General features: G+C 36.4%; 1 protein-coding gene across 4 annotated transcripts in view; it reads right to left on the bottom strand.

Moving 5' to 3' along the window:
* Positions 1-25,585, bottom strand: part of LOC127880258 (importin-9-like) — a 67,776-nt gene that overhangs the window by 12,963 nt on the left and 29,228 nt on the right. For all 4 annotated transcript variants that reach the window (XR_008049489.1, XM_052427600.1, XM_052427590.1 and 1 more), the window contains 4 exons: positions 24,168-24,396; positions 8,956-9,034; positions 6,981-7,129; positions 6,468-6,593 (listed from right to left, as the gene is read on the bottom strand). Coding sequence is in view for 3 of the 4 variants with exons in the window: in XM_052427600.1 (XP_052283560.1) it covers positions 6,468-6,593; positions 6,981-7,129; positions 8,956-9,034; positions 24,168-24,396 (583 nt within the window). In the remaining variant the exon portion in view is untranslated. The remainder of the gene's footprint in view (positions 1-6,467; positions 6,594-6,980; positions 7,130-8,955; positions 9,035-24,167; positions 24,397-25,585) is intronic.

The raw sequence follows: 25,585 nt of genomic DNA on the forward strand, positions 1-25,585 counted from the left end.
AATCAAAATTATCACTAACAAGAGATGTGTTTGTCAGAAACAAAATGCTCCCTATTGCGCCGCTTTGAAATAAAATCTAAATACTGTGAAACCATTTATTTTCGCCAGCACGAAATTTCGTCATTTATATAAAAATGACGTTTTCGTAAGCACTTAAATTCGCCAATGCCCGACTTTGAAAACAAGAGGGCCAAAATGGCCCTAGTTCGCTCACCTGAGAGGAGTCGGTTCATTCAATCTTTACCAAATGTCAAACTTGACCTAGATATTGTTCAGACAAACATCCTGGTCAAGTTTCATCATTATTTCATCTGCGAGTCATGATCAATGTACCTATGAAGTTTCATGATCCTAGATGTAAGCATTCTTGAGTTATCATCCGGAAACCATTTTTCTAAGTTGAGTCACCGTGACCTTGACAGCCATTGTGTGAATACGTTTTTTGGCACTGTGACCTTGACCTTTGACCTAGTGACCTGATAATCAATAGGGGTCATCTGCGAGTCATGATCAATATACCTATGAAGTTTCATGAAGCTAGGCATAAGCGTTCTTGAGTTACATCCAGAAACCATTCTAATACTAAGGTCACCGTGACCTTGACCTTTGACCTAGTGACCTGAAAATCAATAGGGGACATCTGCCAGTCATTATCGTTGTACCTATGAAGATTCATGATCCTAGGCATAAGCATTCTTGAGCTATCATCCAGAAACCATTTTACTATTTCAGGTCACCGTGCCTGACCTTTGACCCATTTTACTATTTCCAGTCATCGTGACCTTGACCTTTGACCTAGTGACCTGAAAATCAATATGGGTTATCTGCGAGTCATGATCAATGTATCTATGAAGTTTTATGATCCTAGGCATAAGCGTTCTTGAGTTATCATCCTGAAACCATTTTTCTGCTTTGGGTCACCGTGACCTTGACCTTTAACCTAGTGACCTGTTAATCAATAGGGGTCATCTGCAAGTCATGATAAATGTATCTATGAAGTTTCATGATCCTAGGCATAAGTGTCCTTGAGTTATCATCTGGAAACCATTTTACTATTTCGGGTCATCCTGACCTTGACCTTTGACCTAGTTACCTGTAATCAATTGGGGTCATCAGCGAGTCATGATCAATGTACCTATGAAGTTTCATGATCCTTGGCAAAAGAGCTCTTGAGTAATCATCCTGAAACAATCTGGTGGAAGGACGGAGCGACATGAGCAAAACAATATACCCCCTCTTCTTCGAAAGGGGGGGGGGGGCATAATGAGAAAACTGCTGCCCTCCCAGCAGCCATTTTATTCAACTGACCGGAACCATTTTTGAACTCAACTCTCCTATCAAGGAAACAAATGTTGTGAGCAAATTTCATAAAAATTGGGTAAAAAATGTGACTTCTACTGTGTTCACATGTTTTCACTATATACTTATAGAGAAAAATGCCCCGCCCACTAGCGGCCATGTTTTTTCACCAATCCCGACCATTTTCAAACTCTTCCGAGATATCAATAAAACCAATGTTTTGACCAACTTTTATGATGATTGGGCAAAAATTGTGACTTCTAGAGTGTTTACAAGGTTTCTCTATAGCCAAATAGGGAAAACTGCCACTATATACATATAGAGAAAAATGCCCTGCCCACTGGCGGCAATGTTTTTTCACCAATCTCGACCATTTTCGAACTCGTCTGAGACATCAATTGACCAATGTTTTGACCAACTTTCATGATGATTGGGCAAAAATTGTGACTTCTAGAGTGTTTACAAGGTTTCTCTTTAGCCAAATAGGGAAAACTGCCCCACCCACTGACGGCCATGTTTTTCAACGGATTGGAACCACTTTTGAACTCAACCAAGATATCATTAAGACAAACATTTTGACAAAGTAACATGAAGATCAGGCATGAAATGTGACTTCTACAGAGTTTACAAGGTTTTTCTTTTTTTTTACCTAGTGACCTAGTTTTTGACCCGGCACAACCCAGTTTCGAACTCGGCCGAGATTTCATTGGGACAAAGCTTCTGACCAAGTTTCATGAAGATGGAACAAGAAATGTGGCCTCTAGAGTGTTTACGAGCAAATGTTTACGGACGGACGGACATACGACGGACAAAGACCGGTCACAAAAGCTCACCTGAGCAATCAGGTGAGCTAAAAAATTAAAAATGCTTCAGTCAATATCTGATATGTTTGTCCGGAATTTATTGGGGTTGGGATAAATCGTAGTAGTAGGGAAAGAGGGAGGACACTTTTAGAGTCACTTGCAGGAGGTGGGGCCTTTTTGTCACATGTCAATATACTAGTCTTTTGTTATCAGGTGATCAGTCATTGGCCCCAATTAGTGTATCATTATTAAGATTAGCGGATTAGTGGGAATGAATACAGTAACCGCTAATGAGTGAAACAGTAAAGCCAATTGCCAATTGGTCTTATTCATTTATAATCATCGCTAAACTAATAACAATCTTACCTTTATTGGTGCAAATAAGAGAAGATGCGAAGATTATTGGTGAAAATTAGTGTTAGCAAACTATTTGGTAAATTTTCAATAGTTTCTAGAGTTTTGCATCGTTAATATTTGATCACTTTAAGTACAATAATTTTCAGAAGGGTAAAATTAACAGTGCATTATGGGACAGCGGTTTCATAGGGCACAGTTCAGATTTAATTGTAACAACCAATGGACGAATGAGTTTAAATTAGATTAAATGCAGTAGGATACAAAGTAATGTTTTACTGTGTCATACTAAGACATTCGAAAAACGTGCTTTCCGTGGTTTTCTTGAAAATCGCGCACAAATATAAGTGAATTTTTGTAAACAAATACCTTACGTTTGGATGAAACTAATCGTCATGATTGCTAATTTCTCTTTACCTGTTACGTTTTCAATTGCTTGTCAAAGCTGTCAATCATTAAAATATCGATAGCCCATAAACAAAGCACAAGTTATTTTACATCAGAATTGTATTTAAAAGCCATCAACCAAACACAAATCAATGTGTTCTGTATAAATGTGTAATCAATGCAAAATATAAGTCAGGTGTTGATCACACATCATCATCTTTTAATTTCGTTTATTGTCTTTGACCCGTATCTGCTGCGTGGAGGCTGTATAATTTGCAACAACACTGAAACAAGAGGGCCAAGATGGCCCTAGTTAGCTCACCTGAGAGGAGTCGGTTCATTCAATCTTTACCAAACGTCAAACTTGACCTAGATATTGTCCAGACAAACATCCTGGTCAAGTTTCATCATTATTGAACCAAAACTCTGGCATATGGAGTGTTTTTGTAAGATTTGACCTGGTGACTTATATTTTGAGTTGACACCCCTGACTAAACATCAAACTTTGCTTACAAAAACAAATATTATGACCAAGATTCATAAATCTGAAACAAAATTGTGACCTGTAGAGTCTTTAAAAGGATTTTGTGTAATATAATGAAAATTTGGACAATCTAAGGGCAATAATTATGGCATTAATTATGTGATATTTATAAAACCAATCTTTTAACCAAGTTTCATGATGATTGGGCAAAAAATGTGCCTTCTAGAGTGTTCACAAGCTTTTTTTACTATGTATAAATATAAGAAAACTGCCCCCGCCCCTCCCCCTCCCCCGGCAGCCATTTTATTCAACTGACTGGAACCATTTTTGAACTCAACTCTCATATCAAGGAAACAAATGTTCTGACCAAATTTCATGAAAATTGGGCCAAAAATGTGACTTCTAGAGTGTTCACATGTTTTCACTTAGTCTGTCAACAGGCTGATTTTTTTTTCTAATTTCACAATTACTTATTGAGATGTATTGCAATACAATATCAAAGCTCTTTTTCTATTCTGGCTGAATTATCATTGCATTTTAAGCAGATAAGAAAACGTAACTCTATATAGTATAAGTACGGTACAAGAAGTAGGAGAGAGTTATCTCTATAAAATGATAATGCAGGGCTGTTAACAGTCTAGTTTTCACTATATACATATAGAGAAAAATGCGCCACCCACTGGTGGCCATGTTTTTTCAACAATCTGGACCATTTTCGAACTCGTCCGAGATATCAATAAAACCAATGTTTTGACCAAATTTCCTGATGATGGGCAAAAATTTTGACTTCAAGAGTGTTTACAAGGTTTCCCTATAGCCAAATAAGGAAAATTGCCCCCCCCCCCCTCCCCCCGGCAGCCATGTTATTCAACTGACCGGAACCATTTTCGAACTCAACCCTTATATCAAGGAAACAAATGTTCTGACCAAATTTCATGAAAATTGGGTCAAAAATGTGACTTCTAAAGGGTTCACAAGTTTTCACTATGTACATATAGAGAAAAATGCCATGCCCACTGGCCGCCATGTTTTTTCACCGATCTGGACCATTTTCGAACTCTTCCGAGAAATCAATAAAACCAATGTTTTGACCAACTTTCATGATGATTGGGCAAAAATTGTGACTTCTAGAGTGTTTACAAGGTTTCTCTATAGCCAAATAAGGAAAACTGCCCCGCCCACTGGCAACCATGTTTTTCAACGGACCGGAACCACTTTTAAACTAAACCAACATACCATTAAGACAAGCATTTTGACAAAGTTACATGAAGATTGGGCATGAAATTTGACTTCTACAGTGTTTACAAGTTTTTTTCTTTTTTTTTGACCTAGTGACCTAGTTTTTGACCCGGCACCCAGTTTCGAACTCGACCGAGATTTCATTGGGACGAAGCTTCTGACCAAATTTCATGAAGATCGGACAATAAATGTGGCCTCTAGAGTGTTTACGAACAAATGTGGATGGACGGAAGACCGGTCGAAAAGCTCACCTGAGCAATCAGGTGAGCTAAAAAACAATACACACCATGGGTAATAAAGGTGTTAACAATCAGCGCTAATCATTACTATTCTACCTAAACGAAGTCAACGCAGTCGATACAGCTGTACTGCACTCGGGTTTTAGAGCAATGTCACGTGTCAGTTAAGAACACTGTGTAATCTACACCCCTTTGTGTCAAAACCGGATTAGTCTTGATAACGAAACAGACGGAGTATCTATGCGTGGATTACGTTGGATTTTAGGGCCTCATGCCTTTGGTAATTCAGTCTTTATAATTTGTTCAAATATGTGACATCATTGTTCGTTAGGATCTTGAATTCGTCAATTGGTCGACTGACAGAATATATGAAAATTAATGCCTGACGATTAATTATGGTTTCACAGTATATCATTTGGCAGGTTTAGAAATTATCTATCTTTTAAAGCTGATAACTTTCCTTGGATTGTATTTTTTTACCTTTGACCTTGCAGGATGACCTTGACCTTTTACCACTCAAAATGTGCAGCTTCATGAGATACACATGCATGCCAAATATCAAGTTGCTATCTTCAATATTGCAAAAGTTATGGCCAATGTTAAAGTTTTTGGACGGACGGACAGACAGACGGACAGACTGACGGACAGTTCAACTGCTATATGCCACCCTACCGGGAGCATAAAAAGTGGAGGTTATATGAATGTTATGAACAAATCTAAAGTGATTTCCTTGAACTTGTCTGTTATTTAGGAAATATGTGATGTGCAAATAATTGTATCATTATTTTGTTTTAAAGATACAAAATGTAATGTCTCACTGGTATTGAAATTATGTTTATTCATTTTTAAAACAATCAAGGTAACTGTAGTGGCTGTATACCTAGCCATTTCATTGTGAAGTGGCCAAGTATAAAGGAAAGGCGGCTATCTTTACCTAATCATTTTATTTCCTTTAATCAACTATCTTAACATGTCAGATCTAAGTAAAAATCTTCTGTACAACTGTTTAATAGTTTTTATTAGTTGGTCGCGTTAGCGGCCAGCTGAATTTACAGCATATTTTGCAAATCAGTATGTGCTTAGAAGCCTCAAGTACGGTAAGAACCACAGCTCACTCTGCAAGGGACGATTACCGCTGCCTGTCTGCAGCAGACGATAAATGATTCTGCTCTAGCAGTGAGAGTATATACCCTCTAGCAGTGAGTTTATATACCAGCTTGTAAGTCGACATTGGCCAGTCTAGTGTTTATCATTGAAATCTGTACATATTGGCTGCTTTCAGGGAAAACGGGGCTTAATGCACGTCAAATAAGATTAGCCTGTGCAAGCTAATCAAGGACAACAACAGCGAACAACTGCAGTGCCTTCAGTGTTTGATTATGCTTTAATTCAGATTATCATTTTTATGCTATTCTAATTACAAATTGGCAAATATTGTAAGGATATGAAATATTTAAAAGATATTTAAAACAAGAGATGTGTTTGTAAGAAACACAATGCCCCCTACTGAGCCGCTTTGAAGCCATATATTTGACCTGTGACATTGAAGGATGACTTTGACCTATAACCACCCAAAATGTGCAGCTCCATGAGATGCACATGCATGCCAAATATCAAATTAACGGATAGCAACATAGCTCTTGTAAGCCCTGCTTTTCAAACCTGCATGGTTGCATTATCGTCAGTGTGCAGGGTGCAGAAGACCACTGCAGAGAAAGCACTCAGCATCTGCTCTGATATTGGTGACTTGCTGGCCCTCAAAATGGTAGTCAGAACATCCAGGGCAACCTGGAACAGGCAATATATTGGACACAATCAAGGACAGCATTTAAATCCTGTAAAATCGTGTGATATTAGCAACCCCAAATATAAATTTGCAAAGTCTGTATAACTGCTGCTGTTCATATTGGCAAAAGCATTGCATGCAAAGTTTCTTTTGACAATATTAAGATTACTATATTAAAATCAAAGAATTGGTGTCACATCACCATTTCTGACATGTACTCTTCAAAATAGGGATTGCAACAAAATGTTAAGGTTCTCTAAAGTGTCAAGACATGTTGTTCCTTGAATGAAATATCTATGTTATTGCACACACTGAAAATAATCACCTATGTTGTAAGAATTTTAGTCCCCAAAACAGTCAAAAATGAGTTGAAAGTAATAAGTACATACAGAAGGGAGTCCCACAGCCACCTTGTCCTGCCCCGCCTGTAGGATGCTTATCAGTGTGGGCAGCAGCCTCTGCTGTAGGGGCAGCATGCAGGCCTCATTGAGGGCCAACTCCTTAAACATGTCCTGAACAATGTTTGATATCACAGGGTCTGGAAGAATCATAGAATTGTGCTTGAGAACCATGGAATGCGCTTGAGAATCATGGAAATATGCTTGAGAATCATGTAAATATGCCTGAGAATCATGTACATTCTAGAAATATTTTTAGAATCTCAAGAACTTTATAAGTGTTTATATAGTGAAATGAATTTTATTAAGGACATTTATTTTTCAGGCTGTTTCCAATGCTGGTTCACGTATAAATGGAGTTGATCTTTCAATACTAAAGACTCAACTAAGGCAGAGCTCCAGAGAAGTTTTTGTGAAATTCTTAACATTACTACCAGATTTTCAAAAAGAATTCTTAACTCTGATATTGTACTCTTAACGTTACTACTAAGTTTTGGAAAATAATTCTTAACTTTTCAAAATGACCTAAAAATAAATTATAATGAGTGTCATCGTATGAGATCTTTTTTATAATGTCTTTCTTAACATTCAACTTCGGCTCACTTTGCGTACAATATGTTATAACTTAAAATTGTGTTTTTTTGCATGGCTTGCAGTTTTTAGGACATCCTCTGGGCGCAGCCATTTTTTTGGACAGATAGACTGTACACGCCGCTTTTATTGGAAAATAATGCGCTTCGTTAAACAAACCTGAAAACCATTCTATAAAAGTACCAAAAAGATCTATAATACGCGAAAATAACTCAATAAACAAGAGCACCGCATAACGGGTGCCACGCTCGGCTGCGAAAGCTTGTCAGATTTTTTTTTTTTTTTAGAGGTCACAGTGACCTTGACCTTTGACCTAGTGACCCAACAAGAGATGTGTTTGTCAGAAACACAATGCCCATACTGCGCCGCATTGTAATAACATTTCTATTTATCATTTGGCAGGTATAGAAATCATCTCCCTTTAAAGGTTATTACTTCCCTTGAATTTTGTCCAATCCAACCGGGGGTGGGGGGTGGGGAGGGTCTCACAGTCAATTTTGACCATGTCAGACATCACTGACAACCAAGGCCTGTGGTTTAACAGAGTTCATAATGTATCTAAGAACATAAGTCCACAGGTATGTAATAAACATCAAAGAAATTATAATTATATCATTAAAAAAAATTTGACAAATCAATCATTTGGGTTATAAATAATCAAAATAATAAATCTGTACAGTAACTGTGAAAAGAACTTCAATTCTTGGTAAGAAAATACATGATATGAGATTTATAATTATATAAATTACTTCCCTTGAAAATCATTGTCTGTAACAAATCTCTATTTTTAGTAGCAAATAATTAAAAGCCACTACCATGACTGTAGATTCACCACTCAAAATGTGCAGCTCCATGAGATACACATGCATGCCAAATATATAAAGTGGCTATGTTCAGTATTGAATAATTTTCTCCCTTTTTAAAGCTTATTACTTCCCTTAAATCTGTATTTTAAACCATAGACCGTAAAGGATGACCTTGACCTTTTACCACAATGTGTTTGTCAGAAACACAATGCCGCCTACTGCGCCACTTTGATTTATTTAACAAAAATATATACGTTAAGGCCAATGTTAAGGTTTTAGCACGACGCCTACGGTGGACGGCGGACGACGAGCTGGCTATGACAATCGCTCAGGTTTTCTCCAAAAACAGCCTTGCTAAAAACGATACGAACCGATTTAAAAATAATATTCGTAACTTGATTATGTAATTCTTAATGGTACGACCAGATTTTAAAATAAATACGTAACGGACTTAAAAATAATTCTTAATTACAAAAATATGACCCTTATCTGAAGCTCTGTAAAAAGGTAACAAGATGTTTTCTAATGAATTGCTTTATTAAGATTGATAATATTGATGCAGATATTACCACTTGAGTATTTCAGGAACACAGCTATTGTCAGGGGAGTGACTTTAGATTCACATGAAGCTGTAAATGATTTATCCACCTAAAAATAAAAACAGAATTGGAGATCTTAATCTTAACTTTGCAGAAAGTCAATATAATGAAAAGTAGGGTATATAAATTGCAATCCGTAAAATACATCTTAACTTTTGTACAATTAGAGAACAGACAGGTATATATAAAAGTCTGTATAAGATTTCTAAGAAAACAAGCAAATTCATTGAATTGATATCCCCAGCCAAAATACTTCTGGACACAAATATTTCTGGATAGATGGACAACGCCAACATCATCCTCTTATCCATTTATATACTCATACCAATTTTCAATGAAATCTGTCAAAGCACTTCCAAGATATGGCTCCGGACATACACAAAAAGCATTTTCTCAAGATACAAAGGGCCATAACTCCGTTGTTATCCAATGGTGTACAATGCCATTTGGCGTGCATCATCCTCTTATCCATATATATACTTAAACCAAGTTTCAATGAAATCCGCCAAAGCACTTCAGGGCTTTTTTCAGCTTGTTTTGGATGATAGCTCATGGCTTTGAAATTGGGAATTTTATCGGCATTTTCAAGAAATTGGGAAAATAATTGGGATTTAAAACTACATGAATGAGTTCAGCGTCTTTAATCACAAACACCACCAGGATCAACAGTTTTCCACATAATAAGCTCACACAAAGTCTTCAGTCACATCAGGCACCATTTTATTAGAAGGTGCTTCATCTTCTGAAGAAGAACTACTGCTTTCAACATGTTGAATATCAGTCAGCACTTTGCTTTTGGAAATCAACGATGACGATGCAAAAGAGTCACTTGGACAAAGACAAGTACTTCTTGACGATGTTTGTTTATTTAATGAAGCTTGCTTTGCAAAATCAAAAGTTTTCGTTTTGCTGTCAGGGTTTTTCTTAGGAATTTGTTTCACGAAATATTTCGAATAGCGCCACATATTTGTTTTCAAAACAGATAATATTATGCACACGAATAATACCAACGTTATCCAAATCGAGGTGTAGTCTAAAACCCGTAAGAGACGTGATCGGACTACGCTTTGTTAAAAAGCTAAACAGCCGATGTCATTAGCGTGTTTTTCCCAATAGGGAATTTTTTAGAAAATTTTGGGAAAAAAACTACTTTTTGCGATTGGGAATATAGCCGAATTTCGGCTATAAAATAGGGCCAAAAAAGCCCTGCACTTCCAAGATATGGCTTCGGACACAAAAAAGCATTTTTTCAAGATATAAAGGGCCATAACTCCATCATTAACAGATGGTGTACAATGCCATTTGGCGTGCATCATCGTCTTATTCATATATATACTCATACCAAATTTCAATGAAATCCGCCAAAGCACTTCAAAGATATGGCTCCGGACACAAAAGTGCCGGACAGACGGAAAGACGGAAAATGCCAAAACAATATCCCTCCCCCAATGGCGGGGGATTATAATTTAATCATTCCATAATTCTGCAGGGCTTTAATTTCTTTTGAAAACTGGTGAATCAGAGTAAAAAAGTACCTTTGAACAAATATATAAAGTACCAGGATGCAGGATCACGTGACTTTGTGGGGAGCCCAATTAAATGTTAATTGATGTAGTCAATGGTAAATGGTGCTTTTTTCAAATAACTTTCTAAAACAAGTTTTCTTAACAATTTCAAATAGTGCATGACAGACAGATTTTTAAGCTGCTTATGGCAATTTAAAATACATTGGAATCACTTTATTTAATAAGCCTGTATTCTTGATAAACAAGAAGGCCAAGATGGCCCTAGTTCGCTCACCTTTTTTTTTCATTGCTTAGTTGAAAACTCAGTACTCTTGAGCATATTAGATTGGTTCTCTACTGTTTACTTTTGCAGTTGAGCATATGATTAATTCTGATCAAGTACTGTCCATTTGCATGTTTTTTTTGCAAAGCAAACATTTGCAAGTAATGCTAATTCTACATGTGTTTACAAGGTTTTTGTAAGATTTGGACCTCATGACCAAGATTTGACCCCACATGACCCAATGTCAAACTTTGCCTACATATCACCAAGAAAAACATCTTGGTCAAGTATCATCATTATTGGACCAAAACTATGACCTCTAGTGCGTTTACAAGGTTTTTGTAAGATTTTTGTAAGATTATGTAAGATATATATGTTTTTATAAGAGATTTGTAAGATAGATAAACCTAGATTTTGTTCCCACATTACCAAACATCAAACTTGACCCAGATATTGTCCAGACAAACATCCTGGTCAAGTTTCATCTATATTGAACTTAAACTCTGGCGTATGGAGTGTTTAAGAGGTTTTTGTAAGATTTGATATGGTGACCAATATTTTGACCCCTAATGACCAGACATCAAACTTTGCTTTCAAAAATAAATATTATGACCAAGATTCATAAAAGTGTTTACAAGAATTTTGTATGATATCATGAAAATTTTGACAATCTTAGGGCAATAATTCTGGCATTTATTATGTGATTTTGCTCACTATCAAACATGACCGAGATCTTGTGGCCATACAGGTTCTCAGCAACTTTGATAAAAAATGCTTGAGAAATGTGAATGCTAGAGTGTTTACAAACCAAATGTGGACAGACGGACGACTGACAAAGACCGATGCTAAAACCTCACCTGAGCAATCAGGTGAGCTATAGTGTTTGTTTTTTTTCACCGATCTGAGCCATTTTTCAACTTGTCCGAGATATCAATACAAGAGGGCCATGATGGCCCTGTATCGCTCCACGGTTTTTTTATGCGAAAAAAACGTGCAATACGCATGGGTTGAAATGTACTCAAGCATGTGACTTTCTCGTTCTATCCCTCGTCCCACTGGGCGCTTAAAGTTGGAAGGGTGAGCATTTTTATATATGGAAAACGTTACTACAGTGTTAACTAAACAGACTAAAAAGCCCGGGAATTGTCGCACATGTTCTTTGCTTATAACGTAGGTACATTTATCTCTCCAAAAGATATTGTCGTTCATTCTATTTCACATATTTTAAGATGCTGAAGATAAAATCTATGCATTTGATTTGAAACAGATTCACAAGACCCATAGGAATCAAAATGCCTTAACCCTTTACCAAACGACACATTTTGGACTTTCCCAATTTGAAAGAGGTTGCAGATGACAAATAAATTGTAATGGAATATGAAGGAAATGATCAGGTAGGGTAGAAATAATTGTGATAAAAGGAGAAATAGCTCAGCTACAAACCTGTAAAATCCTGTTAGTGTTTGGTAAAGGGTTAATAATGTCTGGTTCCTTCTTAGAGCCTTTCACACATGTATAACAAATACAATAGTAGCATCTTTCTTTGTAAAGAATCATCTCAAAATATAATTAACAACCCACACATCCCTAAGACCAACAGGCCTGAGAATATTATGATAATCTAAAGATTATTTCTTTATATTTTTAAATGTATTTCATTAAGTAATACATTTGACTACTAAGATCAATTCATAACTTATATTAAGAAAATTATAAAATGGTCAGAAATATATATGGATCGTTGAGCAATTGACAATCATATCCACAACTCATGAGTCTAGATTCACAAATGAAACAATGAATCATTAGTAATTCAAAAGCAGCCTATTCGATAGTTAAGAATATTGCACTTCATTAATTTCAACACCTTCTATTGGATACAAAGTTTGAGTTTACCATGTAGTATCATATATTGACTTTTCTTGAAATAATTATGTTAATGGAAGTTGTGTTTTTAAAATCAGTAAGATATTATTAAACTGGTTTAAACACTACAAAAAAAGACATGAAATTAACATGTCATCCGATTTTTTTTATCTGGATATATGGTCACTTTCGACATATTTAAGTAAAACCCTAATTTTTTCAGTTTATAAGAAAAACATGCATAACACATGTTCTTACTTCAATTCCTTTGTAAGAAGTCACCATCTGATCTTAAATGGCACTAAATGACAGTGTTTTATCTCAAGAAATGACTTTGAAAATAAAATATCAGAGGAAAACAATCCAAAAGCTTTTTATAAGTATGCAAATTCAAAGTGCAAGTAGGAATTTCAAACTTGAAAAAGACTAATGGAGGATTTACTGAAAATGATAAAGAGAAGGCAGAAGAACTAAACTCATTCTTCATAAGTGTTTTTGTAGTTGAAGATTTGAATAATATTCCAGATGCTAATGACAGGAGTAATGGTTTAAACATTGGTGAACTGATGATTGATGAAAATAAAGTTATGAAATTACTAGAAAATTTGAATACTTTGAAATCCTATGGACCTGACTATTCATCCTAGAATTTTGAAAGAATGTAGAAGCAATTTAGTCGTCCCACTTACAATGATTTTCAAACTATCTTATGAAAGTGAAACTGTTGTTGAAGATTGGAAATCTGCACATGTGAAGGCATTGTTTAAGAAAGGTGCCAGAGATGAAGCTGGTAACCACAGACCCATAAGTTTGACTTGTATACCTTGCAAAATGATGGAAAAACTTAATTGTTAGAGACTGTATAGTTTCATTCATGAACTCAAATAACATGTTTTCAAATTCTCAATTTGGTTTCCGTTCTTTACGTTCGTGTGCTCTACAACTTGTAGACAAAATGGAAAAATGGACTGAATGGATAGACACCGGTATCAGCTTTGACTGTATTTATTATGATTTTAGCAAGGCATTTGATACAGTACCACACACCCGATTGATGAAGAAATAAGAGTCTTATGGTATAAATGGAAAATTTTGAACTGGGTAAAAGCTTTTCTTACTAACAGGAAACAACAAGTTATTTTAAATAAAAGTAAATCTGAATGGTGCAATGTTACAAGCGGCATACCACACGGAAGTGTTTTAGGGCCCACGCTTTTCTTAGTTTACATAAATGACATTGAGGACTTAATTGAAAGTACCATTAGACTTTTTGCAGACGATACAAAACTACAATGTATTCAATATTACACAATCACGACAAGATACGGACCAAATTCAAAGAGACAATGACAAATTATGTAATTGGAGTGACATTTGGCTTCTAAAATTTAACACTGAAAAATGTGGAGTAATACATTATGGAAAAAATAACCCAAAAAAGACTTATTTGCTTGGAACAGGATCCGAAAGAAATAAAATTTTAAGTAAAACCCATGGAAGGGATTAAGGGATTATATTCAGTCCTAATTTGAAATTTAGAGAACATATGAACCAGTTTATAAATAAAGCCAACAGCCAAATAGGACTAATTAGAAGGACTTTTCTTCACATTACTACAAAACAACTACGGAAATTACATAAGTCGTTAATCAGACCTCACTTGGAATATGGTAATATAATTTGGTACCCACTATTCAAAACAGATATAGAAGTTGTGGAACGAGTACAAAAACATGTGACTAAATTTGTATACTATGTTAGACACTTGCCATACATTGAAATACTTAAAATTTTGAAAATACCATCCTTGTCATATCATCGTTTCCATGGAGACATGATTAAAGTTTTTAAAATCTTCAATAAAAAGCAGATATTGAAGTTGACATATTTTTAAATGAACAATACTATAACAAGGGGTCACTGTTTAAAACTCAAGAAGAAATCTTGTAGAAAGGACATCAGAAAATACTTCTTTTCTCAGAGAGTGATAGATCCGTGGAATAATCTACCGGAATTTGTTGTTACTGCGCCATCCCTGAATACTTTTAAGAACAGATTGGACAAATACATTGGTGACAAAATGTACTCAGTTATACCGGAGACTACCTGGGTTAACCAACATGAGGGGGCTATTAGAAGCTGATCCAGCTTGCGGCCCTAACCGGATATGTATGTATGTTTACAAGATGTTGTTGTTGTTGTTGCTGGTCACAGCCACAAGGCGGCAGTACTCTCCCCTGGTATAAATCAATCAGTTTTGTGACCCCAAGGGCAAGGTCAAATTTGAGCAAAGGGGAATTATTTGAACAAATTTGGTAGAGGACTATTAGATGTCTCTACATACCAAATTTAGTAGCCCTACGCTCTATAATTATGAACAAGAAGATTTTTAAAGTTTGCACAAAATAGGCCTTATTTAAGCATATGTTCATTTTTGTGACCCCCGGGGCTGGGTCAAATTTGTCCCCAGGGGCATAATTTGAACAAACTAAGTAGAGAACTATTAGATGTCACTACATACCAAATTTGGTAGAAATAGGCCCAATGGTTATGGACAAGTTGATTTTTAAAGTTTGCACAAAATAGGCCCAATATAAGCATATGTTCAATTTTGTGACCCCTAGGGAACGGTCAAATTTGATCCCGGGGCTTAATTTGAACAAACTTGGTAGAGGACTATTAGATGTCACTACATAACAAATTTGGTAGCCCTATGCCATACGGATATGGACAAAAAGATTTTTAAAGTTTGCACAACATAGGCCTTTAATTTAAGCATATGTTCAATATTGTGACCCCCATGGCAGGGTCAAATTTGACCCCAGGGGCATAATTTCAAGAAACATGGTAGAGGACTATAAGATGTCACTACATACCAAATTTGGTAGCCCTAGGCCCAATGGTTATGGACGAGAGAATTTTTAAAGTTTTCACAAACTAGGCCTTATACAGTCGAAACCCGATGGCTCAAACTCGTCGGGACCGGCAACAATAGTTTGAGCCATCCGGAATTCGAGCCATCTGATTTCTAATAAACTTTTGTTTACGAACAAGTCTGCAGTATATTTTCACCTCCAGTTGAAGAGAGCACATATTGCTTAAACTCTGTACTACTTCGCAATACTTACTGCTTTTGAATTAATAAGTTAATAAGAAACAAATATATACTTAATACTTTAATATACGAAAATTTTAAAACAGTTACAAATACAATTATCAAATAGCATTTGAGAAACATCAGCACGTTTTAGCGTACCTCAGCAAGAAGCGATTTAGCCGTTGCAGCCATTATAATACAGCAGCTAAAAGAACGCCAGCTTTTATACAAAATGTCATCTTTTACACAAATCAATTAACGATCGAGTCGATGACATGTCAGCAAACAGGTGTTAAATCAATTGTTGCGTGCCTTTATTCAAGCGGTCCTTATCGATTAACAGTTTATGCGACCGGCGTTAAATAAATTTGTGCGTGCCTTTAATCAAGCGGTCCTAATCGATTAACACTTTTTGGGATCCGAAGCGAGTTCGAGCCATCCGAACAAAAAAAAAATTGAAAACTGTAGCCGGGACTGTAAAAACAGTTCGAGCCATCTGATAATTCAAGCCAACGAGTTCGAGCCATCCAACAAAATTTCATATGAATATATGGGCATAAAAAATCGATGCTCTGATGCGAGTTAGAGCCAACCGGAAATTCGAGACAAGTGGGTTCAAGCCATCAGGTTTCGAATGTATAAGCAAATTTTTTATTTTGTGACCCCCAGGGCAGGGTCAAATTTGATCCCAGGGGCATAATTTGAACAAATTCAAAAGAGGTTCACGCCAGGAACATTCTTGAGAAATTTCATCAGAATTGGGCCAGTACTTTAGGAGAATACAGTCGAAACTGACCTAACGGCCACCTGAAATTACCGGTCCACCTGCAGACAACGGTCAGTCTGGAATCCCCCCGACGAAAAACACTCTATATTACACTTGAATTCAACGGCCACCTGTCCATAACGGCCAACGGCCACTACATTCCGCTCCGAAATTCATGTTTGACCTGAAATCAACGGTCACGTGTCAGTCGTCTCGAGTCGCGAAAATTAAAAACACAGCACATCATGTGTCCGTCTATAAGCAAATATGCCAGAGTTTGTGACACGTTTACAGTAATTATCGCTTATTAAATGACCGCTTATTAATACATTGTACTTACAACATTGAGTCTCGATTTAAAAATAACATTTTCGGATCATTCTTTAAAAGAGCTTTCTGCGCCGTTTGTGCATCCATGACCGGTAAGTAAAATTGTTTCACCATTATTATTGAATTTTCATTTTGATTGCATTAAAAAACCAATAATCTGCAACTCAGTTTGCTACCAGTTGTTTATTAAAAATATATTTTATATTCGTCATTTTACATGACTAACCCACTCCTCTAAGCCGAAATGATCCGTAAAACAAAATTGTGTCTTTGTGTCGTATAAACGAATCTGCACTAAAACTTAATTTAGGTTCACATCGCAAATGCATGATCAGTTGGTTAACGAAAAGACGGTTGATTTTCAAATGCATTTTTTTTCTCCGGGATATTGTTTTAGTATGTTGATGCTAAATTAACAAATATAAGTGTAGATTGTATATGAAGTGAAAATACCAAAAATAAACAACGGTTGCGATAGCCAGCTATAAACTGTTAGATGCCCATAATATCACTTTAAACAGGTGACATTAACAATGTGTATTAATAGCAATTATCGTCTGCATGCATAACGCATTAGCGTCGTGACAAAGTCAATTGATCTGTATCGCTGATTAAGTGTTAAAAACAACATTAAGTGGGCGAGTGTTTTGATAAGAAGGCGATAAGAGGATTAGTGATCAGCTTTAATGGCAAAACATGGACTGATTTGCAACATTTATAACAAGCTTAAGGCATTTATGAAAGACTATTTGTTCATGTAAAAAAGCTAAAATTGAAAACGTTTTTTTTAATTTTCAGGTGAAAAGCTCACGCCACTTGTTATCGGAAAGTCCCGGAAACCGCGGTGTTTTGGGTCGATAAGCACAGATTAGCTACCTGTGCGTTATGAGGCGAACAGGATTTTGTGCATGATGTGCTATGTTTTTTTTGATGAGGAATGAATGAATGTTTGTATTTTATATGAGGTTGTTGAATAAAAATGCTTTTGTGTGATGTTTGCGTACGAATAAATTTTAACAAACTTTTTGCGTCTTTTTAGAACGGTACAATTACACCGTACTATCGGTTTATGACAGCGAATCCGCTTTTTAGACTTGTACGGACGTGACGTCAACGGCACGTGACAAGCTTTATTTACTAAATGAGCGAGATGCATTAGTGAATTATTTACTTGAGGGTTGAAAACAACATTGCTTTAATTTAACAATATGAAATTAAATCAATATATAAGATATTATTCTGTAAAAGTCAATATACACACGTAAGTTAATTCTTTTATTATGCTTAGTTAACGGCAATGAGCCTTTGTTTAACACTGTATGCAAACGACTGGGTGGGGTAACGACGTAGCAATACTAACAACTGACAAACCATCTTAAAATTGTGATCCGAATTCAACGGTCACCTGTTGACAACGGTCACTTTGATCATTTCCCTTGAATGACCGCTGAATTCAGGTTTGACTGTATAGTTAAAGAAAGGAGTTAACGCACGCACGCACAGACGCACGCATGACGGACACAGGACCATGACATAGGCCCCGCTCCCGCTGGCCTCTGGCCAGTGGAGCTAAAAACCTATGTCTTGACAAAGTTTCACGATGATTAGGCAAAAAATGTGACTTCTAGAGTGTTCACAAAGTTTCTCTATAGTCATATAAGGAAAACTGCCACACCCCCCTGGCGGCCATGTTTTTAGACTGATCGTGACCATTTTTTAACTTATCTGAGATATAAACAAGAGCACTGCATAACGGGTGCCACGCTCGGCTGCGAATGCTTGTCAGAATTTTCGTTTTTGTTTTTTTAAGAGGTCACAGTGACCTTGACCTTTGACCTAGTGACCCAACAAGAGATGTGTTTGTCAGAAACACAATGCCCCCTTCTGCGCCCCATTGAAATAAAAATTCTATTTATCATTTGGCAGGTATAGAAATCATCGGGGTGGGGGAGTGGGGTGGGGAGGGTCTCACAGTCAATTATGACCATGTCAGACATCACTGACAGCCAAGGCCTGTGGTTTAAAAGAGATCATAGCCAGAATTGATCATGTAACTATGAACATAAGTCCACAGGTATGTAATGAACATCAAAGAAATTTTAATTATATCATTTAAAAAATAAAATAATTGATAAATCAATCATTTGGGTTATAAATAATCTAAATAATAAATCTGTACAGTAACTGTGAAAAGAACTTCAATTCTTGGTAAGAAAATATATAATATGAGATTTATAATTATATAAATTACTTCCCTTGAAAATAATTGTCTGTACTAAATCTCTATTTTTAGTAGCAAATGATTAAAAGCCACTACCGTGACTGAAGATTCACCACTCAAAATGTGCAGCTCCATGAGATACACATGCATGCCAAATATATAAAGTGGTTATGTTCAATATTGAATAATTTTCTCCCTTAGACCATAAAGGATGACCGTGACCTTTTACCACAATGCCGCCTACTGTGCCGCTTTGATTTATTTAACAAAAATATATACATAGGCAGGTCAGATAACTATGTCCATTTAAAGCTTATTACTTCCCTTGACTTTGTTTTTTCTACACTAGACCTTGAAGGATGATGTTCACCTTGAAACTTTACCACTCAAAATGTGCAGCTCCATAAGATACACATGCATGCCAAACATGAAGGTGCTATCTTCAATATTTAAAAAGTTATGGCCAATGTTAAGGTTTGAGTACAACGCCTATGGCGAACGACGAGCTGGCTATAACAATAGCTCGGGTTTTCTCTGAAAACAGCCTCGCTAAAAAAACCAATGTTTTTACCAAGTTACATGATGATTGGGCAAAATATGTGACTTCTAGAGTGTTCACAAGCTTTTTTTTTTACTATATAATCACAAGGAAAATGCGCCACCCCCCCCCCCCTGGCAGCCATGTTTTTCAACGGACCGGAACCATTTAAAAACTCAACTCTTGTATCTAGGAAACAAATGATCTGACCAAATTTCATGAAAATTGGGCCAAAAATGTGATTTCTTGAGTGTTCACATGTTTTCACTATATACATATAGAGAAAACTGCCCTGCCCACTGGCGTCCATGTTTTTTCACCGATCTGGACCATTTTCGATCTCGTTCGAGGTATCAATAAAACCAATGGTTTGACCAAGTTTTATGATTATTGGGCAAAAATTGTGACTTCTAGAGTGTTCACAAAGTTTCTCTCTAGCCAAATAAGGAAAACTGCTCCACCCACTGGCATCAATGTTTTTCAACGGACCAGAACCAATTTTCAACTCAACCAAAATATCATTAAGACAAACATTTTGACAAAGTTACATGAAGATTGGACATGAAATGTGACTTCTTCGGTGTTTAAAAGGTTTTTCTTTTTTTGACCTAGTGACGTAGTTTTTGACCCAGCATGACCCAGTTTTGAACTTGATTGAGGCATCATTGAGAAAAATATTCTGACCAAGTCTCATGAAGATCAGACAAGAAATGTGGCCTCTAGAGTGTTTACAGGGTTTCTCTATAGCCAAATAAGGAAAACTGCCCTGCCCACTGGCAGCCATGTTTTTCAATTGACTGGAACCTGTTTTGAACTCAACCAACATATCATTAAAACAAACATTTTGACAAAGTTACATGAAGATTGGGCATGAAATGTGACTTCTACAGTGTTTACAAGGTTTTTCATTTGTTTGACCTACTGACCTAGTTATTGACCCAGCCAGGGTTCAAACAGATTTTCTCCAATTAAATTCAAGCACTTTTTAAGCACTTTTCAAGGGAAAAAATCCAAATTCAAGCACTTTTTTAGTCTGACCTACTGAAAACTGTATATTATTCTGTGGCCAACACTGACAATATTTTTCGCTAAATTGGTCTCTTCTTGCCTAACATTCTATGTGAACTTCAACAGTCTGCACTACCTTGCTACAGTAACAACTGTTTAATCAAAAGTAAGATATTTCATTGTGATATAGTAATTGACCAAGGCATTACACCTACCAAAAAAAACCTGTTATTTGTATTGAATTTCATTATGTATTCTAAATGTTCTTAACAGATATTCCAGTGGTATAGCTGCTACAAAATGTTAAAGACAATTTTGCATCTGATACAAATTAATTCTGAAGAAAAATAGAAAACTACCAATGTACAGAATCTCGCAACGGCAATATAAAATGCCATGTATTAATTGAGGCTTGTAAAAATTATACTTATTAAGTAATTTTCTACAGCAGGTACACATGTACGTGTAAAATCTGTTATAGATGCAATAGTATACTGTGTATGTTCAGACTGAGAGTCTGCACTCATGTAAACAGATTGCAGCTTCTTCACAGTATCATCTAATTTATTTGACAATCAGTCAAGTGCAACTTTTTTGTCTGGCCTTTTTTGAGGGGAAAAAAATCGCGCGAAACGCCAGATTTTGGGGGGAAAAATCACACGAAACGCCGGATTTTGGGGAAAATAAGGAAAGTCTTGAATAATCAATTAAGCATATTTTACTGTTTTTAAAACAAATTCAAGGAAACAGAAAATTTAATCATGCAATATTTTTCTTTTTTCTACACTGGATCAGGTTAACTTATATATTTAAAGGTTTAAAAAAAAAAAATAAAAAAATAAATTTTTTTTTTGGGAGGGGAAAATGAAATCTAGGGGAAAATTTACCAGCTGAGGGGAACAAAAAATCGGAGGGGAAAGGGCCGATGATCGGCGGGTCACAAAGAAGGAAAAAAAAACCTGATGACAAACTGCATATTAGGTGGCTTTGCAACGCCGATTCCCCCATACTGTCGATCTATATACCTGTTCTGCGTTCTTTACAAGATGCTTTGACTTTAGAATCGGCATTGTCAACAACCCAAGGGTACTTCAAAAGTCAACTTTTCTGAACAAAGCAATTATTCGCTGGCATATTTCAACTTGTCAGCACCGTAATGCGTAAAACAAAAACCGAAGTAGACCAATTGGCGGAAGATTAATAGTGGTTGCCTCCCTTACGTTCTAAAACCCGTACCAACCCGTACCAATCCAGTACCTGCCCGTATGAACAGATCGGAACCGTCATAAATTGTGAAAAAAACTAAGACTTCCAACTCACGGAAATTAAATATTTTTATCCGTTTTTCAAGCACCTTTCCAGCCAAATTCAAGCACTTTCTTAGCACTTTTCAAGGCTATGGTTGAAAATAAGTACTTTTAAGCACTCCAGATCGTTTTTAAGCACTTTTCAAGATAAACCCTGATTTTCAAGCACTTTTCAAGGTCTGTGCGAACCCTGCCAGCATGACCCAGTTTCGAACTCGATTGAGGTATCATTGGGACAAATCTTCTGACCAAGTTTCATAAAGATCGTACAAGAAATGTAGCCTCTAGAGTGTTTACAAACCAAATGTGGATGACGGATGGACGGAAGACGGACAAAGACTGATCATAAAAGCTCACCTGAGCAATCAGGTGAGCTAAAAATTAGATTAATACTACATTGCAATCCTTCACGCAACATGAAATTTTGTCACTGATTTCAGACATATTCAAGGATTTATTCTTCTACCTAAAGATATCGGCATAAACTACAAGAACAAGAAACCGTCGGAGACTGGTGATGCTCCGCTAAGTTTTTTTTTGTCACAATATTGCACATTATATTCAGATAAAAGGAAACTTCTTGATGGGCATAACTTTGGACAAAATAATACGATGGATGGTTTAGCAACTTAAAAATTTCAAAGGACCATAACTCTCTAAATAACTCATCTAACCAGAACCCACTAATAATATGCGCATCTCCTCAAGGTACAGTTTATAGAAAATTTCAAAGGGCCATAACTCTGTGAAAAATCATCGGACCATAACCGGCTGATAATATGCACATCTCCTGTTGGTAGTGAAGCTTCCCATAAAGTTTCATAGAATTCCCGTAATAATTGCTGAGAAATAGCTTGGACAAATAATTGCACTATATGTACAATGGAAAATTTCAAAGGGCCAAAACTCTGTGAAAAATCATCCGACAAGTGCGGCTGATAATATGCACATCTCCTCTTGGTAGTGAAGCTTTCCATAAAGTTTCATTGAATTCCAGTCATTAGTTGCTGAGAAATAGCCTGGACAAGAATTGCAATATATGTACAGTTAATGGAAAATTTCAAAGGGCCATAACTCTGTGAAAAATCATCGGACCAGATCCCGCTGATAATATGCACATCTCCTCTTGGTAGTGAAGCTTCCCATAAAGTTTAATTGAATTCCAGTCATTAATTGCTGAGAAATAGCCCGGATAAAAATTGTGCTGAGACAGACGCACGGACAGACGAAGGGGCGACTATATGCTACCCCCAAATTTTTTTGGGGGAGCATAAAATTGTCTTTCATGCACTAAAGCTAAAAGCAAATGTATTTCAATAACTTGTGATTTTTGCAAAAATAAAGTTCTTAAAGCCATACACCTTGAAATAAAATACACATTTATCAATACATATAGATGCAATTTGAAAGTGTGCAAAATTGTCAGTAAATCTATAGCCTAGTTAGCAAGTAATTTATTATTTTTCAAAATCTTTTAAAACCCATAGTAGGATTTCTTTACATATACATGTGTACGTCCATTTAAAAAAACGCGATTATTTTTAAGTTTTAAAGCGCAAAAAGACGGATTTCTACCTTGTAACCACCATATAAATTCTAATTGGCTAAGATAAAATTAAATCTATAGCCTAGTTAGCAAGTAATTTATTATTTTTCAAAATCTTTTAAAACCGATAGTAGGATTTCTTTACATATACATGTGTACGTCCATTTAAAAAAAACGCGATTATTTTTAAGTTTTAAAGCGCAAAAAGACGGATTTCTACCTTGTAACCACCATATAAATTCTAATTGGCTAAGATAAAATTAAATCTATAGCCTAGTTAGCAAGTAATTTATTATTTTTCAAACGGTACCGCTTTTAAAACCGAAAGTAGGATTTCTAGACATATATGTCTGTTTCGACAAACTCGATTATTTTTAAGTTGTGAAGCGCAAAAAAGCCGGATTTCTACCTTGTAACCACGAGATATATTCTAGTTGGCATAGATAAAAATATTTTTCTTATTTATACTTTAATTTACTATGCCAAATAAGGTGTGTGGCTTTATTGGTGTGTTTACATTCTCTTCAGCCCATGTGTAAACCCCTGAAAACCCCGTTGATACTGCACCCTGTGTAAATATGCTATCAAACTATTGCATTGTGCAATGCATCATTTTTAATGCACAAACCCTAAAACAGCTAACAAAATGACCACAATCATTGACTAGTGCATGTGACAATTCTTGAACACGAACAAACAAAACAAAGCAACTCACAGATAGGACCATGGACAGTGTTTCTAGGCACAGAGAAAGCACATCAGAGGAAAACTGGGTTGCCACAGCAACCAGCCCTTCCGTAATGTTGGGCAAGAACGGTACAAGCATGGCTGTGTTTTCAGAGGTTTTAAGGAAGTCACAGTAGCTGTAGACGGCACGGATGGCAGAGATTCTGATCACTGGGGGTTGACTAGGGTGAATTCCACCGACCGTCGCTTGCAAGCATCTGAGATTGAACATAACAGACAATCAACCTGAACGCTTCTAAAGCAGGTGCACATTTCTTAACCCACTTAAATCTTGTGTCTTAAAAAAAAAAATCTTTGAGTTCAACAACTTTTTAGAATACAATTTCAATTAACAAGAGCACCGCCTTGCAGGTGCAGACCGCTCATCTATTTTCTTTTTAAAGGTGAAGGGACTCTCATTTTCAATCACAAAGGAGGGAGGGGTGGAGTGAAGAGGGGTGCATTGTGTGGGGGTGTGGACATTTATTACATTATGTTCCAAAAATGCAAAAAAAAGGGAAAAAAAAATAAATTCGGGGGGTGGGGGGGTGGGGGGGGTGGGGGGTGGGGATTCTTGGGTGCGATGGTTGGAGGGTATTTCAAACATAAAATAATAAAAATAAATATTTGTGTATTTTAAGTTTAAAAAAAAAAATTGGGGGGGGGGGGGGGGGGGCGAGGTGGGGGGTATAGTGTGAGGGTAATTTGTGAGATGATCTTAAAAAAAAAAAAAAAAAAAAAAAAAAAAATTAGGGGGGGGGGGATTCGGGTGGGGGGTGGGGGGGAGGGGGGGTGGGGGGGGATTCTTGGGTGCGATGGTTGGACGGTTTTTCAAACATAAAATAATCAAAATAAATAGTTTTGTTTTTTAACCGTTTAAAAAAAAAAATGGGGAGGGGGTGGGGTGGGGGTATAGTGTGAGGGTGTGGTGGTCATTTGTGAGATGATCTTAAAAAAAAAAATAAAAAAAATGGGGGGGGGGGGGGAAGGGGGGGACGGCAAGGTAAAATTCAACTTGCCAGGTACAGTAACCTCATGATAGCATGAAAGCATTTGAAGTTTGAAAGCAATAGCCTTGATACTTAAGAAGTAAAGTGGATTGAAACACAAAATTTAACCATATATTCAAAGTTACTAAGTCAAAAAAGGGCCATAATTCCGTAAAAATGACATCCAGAGTTATGCAACTTGTCCTTTTACTGTACCCTTATGACAGTTTGAGAGTGTTCCAAGTATGAAAGCAATATCTATGATACTTTAGGGGTAAAGTGGACCAAAACACAAAACTTAACCAAACTTTCAATTTTCTAAGTATAAAGGGCCCATAATTCCGTTCAAATGCCAGTCAGAGTTACATAACTTTGCCTGCACAGTCCCCTTACGATAGTTAATAAGTGTTGCAAGTAT

Source organism: Dreissena polymorpha, chromosome 1, assembly GCF_020536995.1.
Source record: "Dreissena polymorpha isolate Duluth1 chromosome 1, UMN_Dpol_1.0, whole genome shotgun sequence".
NCBI lineage: Eukaryota > Metazoa > Mollusca > Bivalvia > Myida > Dreissenidae > Dreissena > Dreissena polymorpha.